General features: G+C 40.0%; 2 protein-coding genes across 2 annotated transcripts; one reads left to right on the top strand and one right to left on the bottom strand.

The window, feature by feature from the left end:
* Positions 1-93: 93 nt before the first annotated feature.
* On the bottom strand, positions 94-6986 carry creg1 (cellular repressor of E1A-stimulated genes 1). The gene is made up of 3 exons (XM_058381126.1): positions 6642-6986; positions 3505-3624; positions 94-1572 (listed from the first exon to the last, which is right to left on the bottom strand). The coding sequence occupies exons 1-3, from the start codon at positions 6915-6917 to the stop codon at positions 1384-1386; spliced, it is 585 nt and encodes a 194-aa protein (XP_058237109.1). The 5' UTR covers positions 6918-6986; the 3' UTR covers positions 94-1383.
* Positions 6987-8560: 1574 nt separating this feature from the next.
* LOC131347187 (late histone H2A.2.2) lies at positions 8561-9512 on the top strand. Its single transcript, XM_058381128.1, has 2 exons — positions 8561-8880; positions 9061-9512. Exon 2 carries the CDS (start codon positions 9072-9074, stop codon positions 9492-9494), a length of 423 nt encoding a protein of 140 aa, XP_058237111.1. The 5' UTR covers positions 8561-8880; positions 9061-9071; the 3' UTR covers positions 9495-9512.
* Positions 9513-9757: the final 245 nt, after the last annotated feature.

Genomic DNA, 9757 nt, shown 5'->3' with positions numbered 1-9757 from the left:
GGCAGACAAAATGGCATCTTGATAACTTAAAAGCGCCAGAACGCAAGGCGAAAAGGGCGGGGGATGTTAAATCAGCAGCACACTCACTGCGGCTTGATGAAAGCAGTTTACACTTTATTTCATTTCATTGCCACAGAACACGCTTTCACACTACAACACAACATCAGCATCAGCAAGGAGACATGCTGCTGAATGAGACCCTGTCAATGAGAAGAAATCAAGGCTCATTCTTTACACCACGTAATGAACAGACTAATTGTGCAAACTGCAGAAAATTAAAGGTGAAACCAGCGTTCACCTGGCCTGTGTATGCCGATTCAACTGTCAGAAATATAGACTCCATCGTATTAAAAAAAAGCCTTTCACAATCAACTTCGAAGCAGCATGAGTTAAAAGAGTAATGTTATTAAAAAAGCACTGATTAAAAAAACATATCAAAAATAGTGTCTTTACAAAGCGACACAGAATCAACTACTGCTTATTGCTGAAGATAAAACAACAACAATTTTTCCCCCAGAAACATTTCAGAAAAATACATTTGTTTGTGGAATCTTCAGAATCGGGCACGGTTCAGACCTCCTGATAACTTAGGACAGAAAAACGTTTTAAAATGTTTGTTTGTTAAAGTTTCTTTCTTAACTGGAGTTTTTGTTTATGACACACACACACACACTACAATTGCTATTTATTATTATTATTATTATTATTATTACTACTACTAATTTATTTAGTACTTTATAATTTATTTATTAATACTAATAAATTCAGATTAATTCCATCTTTTGGTCATGGTGTACAAGACTGTTATATCCACATAGTGTGTGAAGAAACCTTTAATAATCTTGTAACTGATATAATCAAAGAGTGAATCTCTCTCAAAATATGATCTATTTCTGCATGAAGCCCCAAGATAGGCAGTGACTATGAATAAATATAAAGCAGAACCAGCTTTGTTTCTAGTTTTTTTTTTATTTAAAGGAGCACTGCATGTGTATTTCTTATTCATGGCAATGATTTAGGATTTCTTTCTCCCAGGCTGAGGGGTCTATAGATTTGGGGTTTTTGGTTTAAATGCTGTGAAGAACTTTGCCTAGAACCCTGTTTATGTATTGTAAAGTTCAATGTTTAAACAATAGCCACAATAGTTCATCGTCACAAGGGGTAACACTGACAAAAACAGTGTTTGCAATATCATTAGTGACACAGTGGTTTAAAAAATTCTCTCAGACTCAAATTGTTGAAGTATAAAAATCACGGTTCTGTGAGCTGAGCTGATTCCAAGTCCGAAGCGATTTAGGTTTTTTAAATGGTCTGAAAGCAGAGCAGGACACACATCACTTACACACACTCACACACACACACACACACACACAGAGGTGCTCTTCAGTAAGGTGTGGCTTTGTAGTAGTCCTCAGGAGACACCGTCTTCACCCCTCCGAAGTAATCCAACACCCAAACCTGGCTTATTGCCATTTTAGCAAAGAACCAGTTGTGGTCGACGGGCCAGTCGATCATCTCCGGATGCCTGCTGAACAGCGCCTTCTTCGCAAATTCAGCTTCTGTATCATTCACCTGAAATCAACACAGAAGGATGGAGGATTTTATGCACAGATCTCAGCGCTGTGTCATGAAGACCAGACCTCAAACCCAGTGAGATGCTGAGGGCTTAAGTGAGCTGTGCAGAAACAAATGCCCTTAAACATCAAGTCTATTCAGGATTTCTTGCGATTACAGAAATGAACACAATATCAAATCTGTGATATTCGGAGGAGCTTGCAATTTTTCAAAAATCCCTTGGCCCGAGGCGTGTCACATGACATCATCATTCAGTCAAAGCTCACTTCCATTCACGTGTGTGTTGAACGTGAGTACAGCTCTTATGTAAAGTAATTACATGTGTCTTCATGGGTAGGAGTTTAAAAGTGAAATGTGTGCTTGCAATTTACTCTTATTAAAACAGTTTTCTGCACAATCCATCCATCTTCTATACCCGCTTTATTCCTAATTAGGGTCACAGGGATCTGCTGGAGCCTATCCCAGCACACATTGGGCGAAAGGCAGGGGTACACCCTGGACAGGTCACCAGTCCATCACAGGGCCACGTATATAGACAGACAACCTAAAGGCAATTTAGAATTACCAATCAACCTAATGCACATGTTTTCGGACTGTGGGAGGAAACCGGAGTACCCCAACGGAGGCACAGGGAGAACATGCTCCACACAGAAAGGCCCCTGCATGTTCGAACCTGGGATTCGAACCCTCTTGCTGTGAGGCTAACCACTAAGCCACAGTGCTGCCCATAATCTGAGAACAAAAAAAGAAAAACTGCAAAATCAAGTATCTTTAGCCAGAACAATCACCAAAAAAACCTCCTGGATTAATCCTGGAGGAACTGATGTTGTATTTGTTGCTGAGAGACTAATAAACTCCTACAGACAACATTTACTTCAGGTTATTGCTGCTAAAGATGGATCTACTTCTACTAGATATTGAAATCTGATTGGCTTTTCATCACCTGAGATTTGTTTTGTCACCAGAGTTTGGTGAAAACTACACAACTGTTATTTGTGCCCTGATCAATAATAACAAAGAATTGAGCGAGGGTGTACTTTCTTTTCCTCGTGACTGTATATAGTAAACAACGTCCCTATAAAAAGCCCAGTGAAAAGGTCATGGAAGATGAACTCAAGTCACACTGAAGTGAAGATACTGTTTCACAAAGAAAAGCAAAACATTAAATGGTCTATTTTGTATCATCATGAGTCATCAGTTTGTCTAATAAATCAATATGAATACATCAGTAAAAGATAGTATGAGTAAGTGTGCATTTTATTGCCCTGGTTACATTCAGAAACTCTGTGACGGTGAGAAAATGCATCGTTTTTGCTTTCATTTTCGACAGCCCGTTTGGGAAATGGGTAACGTACTGCAGCATGAGCGTCAGGTTCGTCAGTCACTGTTCGACTCGTAGGAGGCTGGGAAATGCCATTACGGTTTCCAGTTTCTACTTGAAAATGTACATGTGGCTAAAAGACTCAGAAAAGAGAATGAACTCAGTTTGCACCAGGGAATCTAAACCAAGTTTGGAATAAGCACCACATATGGAAGTAATGGGTGGGTGTCCAGATACTTTTGGCCATATAGTGTATGTCTCGCAGCGGCTACAAGAGGCATGTTTTTTGCTTATTTGCTGTCAAGACCCGCATACAAACAAGTCCAGTGGAAATTACGCAACAAATATAAGGAACTGGTGTATGTAATAACTGCAAAAGAAAATAAAAACAGTAGTACATGATACAAATAAATGATATAAAAAGACAATTTCAGATCAATAAATGCTTTTTTTCCCCCATTTTATTTCATTTTTTTTTTTAAGGTTGGAAGGAATTAGTGTCACTTCAGGACGCAGAGTAATATCTGCCATTGTGAGGCTTTGTCTAAATAATGAGGTTATGGTCAGTGTTGTTTTCTAATTCTGCCTCTGTGCTTGTGTTTTCTTACCTCCTGTACAGAGCCAGAGAAGATAATATGGGCACACAGGGGGCTCTGAGGGTCGTAACCTTTGTTCTTACAGAAATGTGTCTGAGCGAGAGATACCGAGAGGGAGGCCTGTGGATTCACCTGTGGAACAAACACACAAACAGCTGATCATCACAGCCATGGTTTTATTTCACGGTCATTTACTCCATGGTGCATCATGTGTAAGGCTGTTAAAGAAGTCTAATGAAATACACAGGCATTATATATCCAGACACTCTTTCCCTGGTTAGTCTTGTCGCTTGGTGATGCTCGCTGAGACAGATCTGCGTGGACAGTCTGACTTAGAGACTAACAAACTGCCGTTGCATCAGTCAGCTTTCAGCAGGTAGGAATTATTGTTCAACTCACTTGAATTAATTCACACTGACTTATTAGTTGCTCAGGAGTTCTTGGTTCCACGTGACAATAAACGGTTGTAGACAGGACAACATTTACATTAATTATTGTCCAGTGTCACCCAAATGAGGATGAGGTTCAGTTCTGAGCCTGGTTCCTCTCAAGGTTTCTTCCTCATATCATTTCAGGGAGTTTTTCCTCACCACTGTTGCCTCAGGCTTCTCATTAGGGATAAAATTGTAAGTTAATTTTAAAAAGTTTGTATATAATTTTTATTCTTTGTTTCTGTACTTGCTTTAAAAACACTATACAAATAAATAAACTGAATCTGAATATATATGATTACTTTCATTCACAGATTATTAATAAAGAGGGATATGTGATAAGCTAGCATTATCACGTGCTGTCAGCGGTCTGGGTTTTTGGGCAGTGGAGATAATAAAGATCACTAACATGCAGCGGGTTTGACAAAAACTGCCAAGTCACAGCATTTAGCTGACTCACGTACTTGGATGACTGGACATTTTGTGACTTCAATGTGTGCAATTATTTCTGCTGAGTAAAATGTTCTCACATCCCCATTACGGTTTCAAAGAAACGACTACAAATAAATATCTATACTGCTGAGTAGATTAGATTTTACAGACAAAGGGAAAAATGTACAAACTCCTTTTCTATGGTTTTATTTATCAGGGCCTACATTACAATAGTGTGGTCCAACGTCTATAAACAAATAAATAAGCTCATTTTCCCACAAAAAGCAATCAAACTTTCGGAAACCAAGGGGGAAAAAATAAGGACACACTTTTAGATAACAGTCATTAAGAGAATAATTAGCACTCTGGTGTGTTTCTAATGAAATGCACAAGATTAAACAATCATCAAGAAGTACGAGTTCCTCTATAAAAGCAGAACTTGGTGTTCTGCAGCTCATCAAGAAGAAAGGATATCACTACAGAAAAGCTATTGTTGCTGCTTATCAGTCTCGGAGGGTTATAAGGCTTTCTCCAAATAATCTTAAATTCACCATTTTACACTGAGAAGGATTGCTTCCAAATGGAGAGCCTTCCAGACAGTTACTAATCTTGCCATAAGTGATGAGTAATGGCACACAAATACCCCAAAAGCTACATCATTTGACCTACAGGACTTTGCAAACACATTAAATGGTTATGTTCCTGATAGCACTTTCAGAAAAGGGCTAAACATTCACGGCTTTCCCCAAAAGGATCGTAGCGGCATGACTTAGGATCGCAAACTTGCATCTGAACTAAAGACAAAAGTCCTGAACAATATCTTTTGGACTGATGAGACCAAGGTGAAGAAGTTTGGATATCATGTGTTAGCACAAGTGGTTAAGGCTCTGGGTTGTTGATTGGAAGGTTGGGGTTCAAACCCCAGCACCATTGGGCCCTTGAGGAAGGCCCTAAACCCTCTATGCTCCAGGGGCACTGTATCATGTGATCTAACCCTAACCTCCAAAGCTGCTCTAGGTGAAGAAAGAATTTCACTGTGTTATAAATAAAGGCTACTGCATCTTCTTCAACAGCGCCATATTTGGCAAAATTCAAACATACTACCTGTGAAGCAAGGTGCTAGAGATGTGATGACTTGGGCTTGTTTTGCAGCCAGAGGACAAGAATGAACTCTGCTTTACACTAGAATATTCTGAAGACAAATCTGTCCAGCAGTTTAAAATTGGGTCATGCAACTGGACAATGATCCTAATGATCCCAGTGAGCACACAAGCTAAAGCTAAAGAAGAAAAAAACTAAAGATCAAGATGTTTGGAACGGCAAAGTCAAAGTCCGGACCCCAACATGCTGTGGCAGGATCCTAAAAAAGCTGATCATAAATTTATACCCTCAGACATGAATGAAGTGATCTCCAAAATGATCTCCAATTATTTTTACCCAACTACGCACTTTTGCACATCAATTCTTTCGACGTTATTAAAACCTTGTTACCCGAAATTATTGGTTCATTTATAGAAGTTGATGAAGACCACACAGGCATTGCTAAATAAAAAACATAGAAGAAGGTTGCTCTTATATATATGGGTGGACTTTTCTGCTATTTCTATTCACCAATAAGTATAATTGTGTCCCCACCCATATACTGTTTATATACATTCTACACATCAAACATTTTAGCTAATAAATGATCAAACACACCCATGTTTATATCTGACATCTGGATATTTCCTTGAATTGGGTTTCACCTCACAAGAACAGATGTGGTGTAATTGGTGGCAATGACAAAATATTAGGGCTGATATCCAATCACTTGACGATGTTGGTAAGTTGTGATCTGTGTCTGTGAAAGATTACTGACCGATACTTTTGTATCTGTGGTTCCCTTTTGAGTAAGGTTTCTCTCAGTGTTTCTTCCTTATTTTTTATCTCCGTGACTTTTTCCTTGAAACGGTCACCTCTGCATTTCTCATTAAAGAGATAAATCTACATCTCATTGTGATATTGTATATTTCTGTACAAATTGCTTTTTAAGTTCACTCTGAACAGTAACAGGGTACATGAAAGGTTCAAACGTCCTGAATCTACATGTCTAAGCTTTATTTAGCAGAAAGCCAGAGTGGCTTACATTTTTCATCTCATTTTTATACAACTGAGGGTTAAGGGCCTTGCTCAGGGGCCCAGAACCTGCAGCTTGGTGGACCTGGGACTTGAACACACAACCTTCCGATCAGTAGTCCAATGCCTTAACCACTAACCCCATTATTATGAGCCTCTATCTTTCCTCACCTGCAGATCCTGCACGGAGATCTCCATGTGTGTGAGGTACATGTAGGGGATCCCGGTGCCGTTGCCCAGCGGTCCGTCACTAATGGAGAAGGTGTTGGAGAACGGCTGTCCCTTCACGGGCTCGTGAGTGGAGATGGTGGCCATCGAGGCCCAGTCGCACTGGTTAACGACGAACCGAGCCATTCGCGCTACTTCTTCATGCGGAGGGATTTTCACCTGATTCGTCGATACGGCCATAAGGGCCAAAGAAATCATTAACAGCACCACGGCGGTCATATTCACGTCCTTCTAGTCATGTCAACAAGATCCAGTGTTATGTACAGAGTGGTCATGTGATAACTCAAGCGGACACGTGACTTACAATTCGACGTGCTCCAGGTGCTGTACAGCGCATGCGCGAATACACTGCTCCCGTATGAGTACTATTAAAGTAACACTGGATCAGGCCTGATCAATGGTTTCAGCACAGGAGGAAATGTGATTAATGATAGGGTTATCATCTGCGCACATCTGCACTTTATTCACAATAAATCTGCCACCGATCCATAGTAATATTTATATTTTCTACATTTATTATCCCTTTTGCTATTACTATGACACATACAATAGAAAAGCATTTCCATGTGCATGGTTCTGTATGTGACAAATTAAACTAAATACAGAATATAACTGGATATAACTATATAACGAGGTACAGGAATTTCTGGTTTATATTCAAGCACATCACCATTGGACCATAAATATACAGCCTACTAAATAAGAAGGTAAAAGTCACAGAAACTTTTTTGGGATAAATCCTACCTGTGCAGTAGATAACAGTGTTATCTTCAAATGTTCCTTTTGTGATGAAAACAATAAATAATAACAACAACAACAACAACAATAATAATAATAACATTAATAATAATAATAATGATGATGATGATACTACTATTACTAATATTATTATTATTATTATTATTAATAATAATAATAATAAGAAGAAGAAGAAGAAGAAGAAGAAGAAGAAGAAGAAGAATAGTCTATGGCAAAAGAATTTCCATCTGGATTAATAAATATTATCTTGTAAAGATATTAATTAATATTATCTTATCTTATCTTATCTTATCTTATCTTATCTTATCTTATCTTATCTTATCTTATCTTATCTTATAATAGTTTACAAAAGTAGGCTGTATGAATGATGTAATGAAAGAACCAAAAGGTAACATGGTTAAGACTGGCAATATACCAAAAAAAATATACTAGATAGATAGATGCCCCTCTGAAAGTGTTGAAACAGCAAGGCCAATTACTTTGCTATACACAGAAGACATTCACAGGAACAGATCATTTAAAGGTAAATTAAAGTCAGTAGCAGTGACACACTAACACTGTAACACAACTGCATCAGACCAGCCTAACCCTGACCTCATTACATCAACCGGTTGAATTTCCAGGTTTGTACCACAGCTTCTTTAAGGTGTTGTTTGTTTTAGGGGGTTTCTCTCTTGAGTCTCATCTTCAGGAGTTGAAGTCCTTTGTTGTGTTAGCGGTGTGTTTTGGGTCACTGTCTTGCTGCATGATAAAGTTCCTCCTGATAACATTGAATGCTGTTCATTAGAAAAAAAGTGGACCATCACCAATATGTGCATGTTCCCAATTGTATCAAGTGTCTCTGTATGCTGTAGTAAAAAGAAAATTTCCCTGCAGTGGAACTAAGAGGCCTAAATCTGTTACAGCATTAATATATATACATGCACATGAATGTAATATGGAGTTGACCCGCCCTTTGCAGCTATAACAGCTTCAACTCTTCTGGGAAGGCTTTCCACAAGGTTAAGAGTGTGTTTATGGGAATTTTTGACCATTTCTCTAGAAGAGCATTTGTGAGGTCAGGCACTGATGTTGGACGAGAAGGTCTGGCTGGCAGTCTCCGCTCTAATTCAACCCAAAGGTGTTCTATCAGGTTGAGGTCAGGACTCTGTTCAGGCCTTATTAATAATTGTGAATTTATTTTAAATAAATTTTCCTGAGTGTGAAAGAGGTGCAATGCACAGTTTCAGGTACACCGAAACATTTCCGGATGAAATGCTGCGCACACTACCGGTGTGTTCGGTCTCGAGCTGCATCTTAATTGTGTCTGTGAGCTGATTGGTTGTTGTGGTGCAGACCAGGTGAAGCGTGTTACACGGCTGCTATATAAGCAGGTCATCTCGTGCCACAACTTTAACCTTAAGTCTATCTGGACACTAAAAAGGTAAGCGGCTCGAAAGAGGGGCACGGTATTTTAATGCAACTTTATTATTTCAGCTTGACGCTTGATGTCATTTCCTGTAGCTGGTTAAACTTTGGCGATAATGTCATTGTGATAATGTGGCGAGTTTCTGCACGTGCGGTTCCTGTATGATGCCCTCAATGTCCCTCTTTCCCTCGACAGCTCGAAGCATCATGTCTGGTCGTGGGAAGAAAATTGTAGCGGCTGCTAAGACCAAGTCCTCCGTGTCCCGCTCCACACGTGCTGGGCTTCAGTTTCCGGTTGGCCGCATCGCACGCCTCCTGAAGAAGGGCAACTACGCGCACAGGGTCGGTTCCGGTGCTGCTGTTTACCTCACCGCGGTTCTGGAGTATCTGTCCGCGGAGGTGCTGGAACTGGCCGGAAACGCCAGCAGAGATAACAAGAAGCTGCGCATCGCTCCACGCCACATTCAGCTGGCTGTGAGGAACGATGAGGAGCTGAACACGCTGCTGGGGGGAGTCACGATCAGTGAAGGAGGAGTGCTGCCCAACATCCAGGCTCAGCTCCTGCCCAAGAAGACCAAGGCACCTCGAGAGGCCAACACCAGCAAGGATGTTCAGTCCCAGGAGTTTTAAAGACCTCCAATATGTGCACTTGTGTTTTTTTTTTTTTAAAAGTTTTTTTTTAAACCAATAAACTTTGTATTAATTTTGACTCGTGTCACTTTTCCATGTGTGAAGGTCACGGGTTCCAAACCCTGGTGCTTTCTTTGCTCAAACACCTGTTTCAGTTCTGCATGAGATGAACTGGTGTGCTTTAGTGCAGAGACTTCATTATGCCGTGCAGGTTGGGACGCTCTGGTGTAGGCCTGTGGTTCTATCAGCTGTTTGAAAGTCAA

The sequence above is a fragment of the Hemibagrus wyckioides genome, linkage group LG26, assembly GCF_019097595.1.
Source record: "Hemibagrus wyckioides isolate EC202008001 linkage group LG26, SWU_Hwy_1.0, whole genome shotgun sequence".
Taxonomy (NCBI): domain Eukaryota; kingdom Metazoa; phylum Chordata; class Actinopteri; order Siluriformes; family Bagridae; genus Hemibagrus; species Hemibagrus wyckioides.
The sequence above is the reverse complement of the archived record's forward strand: the minus strand, read 5'-3'. Positions and strand labels throughout refer to the sequence as shown.

Coding starts and splice junctions, on each gene's coding strand:
- LOC131347187 (XM_058381128.1), top strand. CDS start 9,072: ATGTCTGGTCGTGGGAAGAAAATTGTAGCGGCTGCTAAGACCAAGTCC.
- creg1 (XM_058381126.1), bottom strand. CDS start 6,917: ATGACCGCCGTGGTGCTGTTAATGATTTCTTTGGCCCTTATGGCCGTA. Junction 3,625..6,641: donor TCTCCGTGCAGGATCTGCAG/GTGAGGAAAGAT, acceptor TTTGTTCCACAG/GTGAATCCACAGGCCTCCCT. Junction 1,573..3,504: donor TCTCTGGCTCTGTACAGGAG/GTAAGAAAACAC, acceptor TGTTGATTTCAG/GTGAATGATACAGAAGCTGA.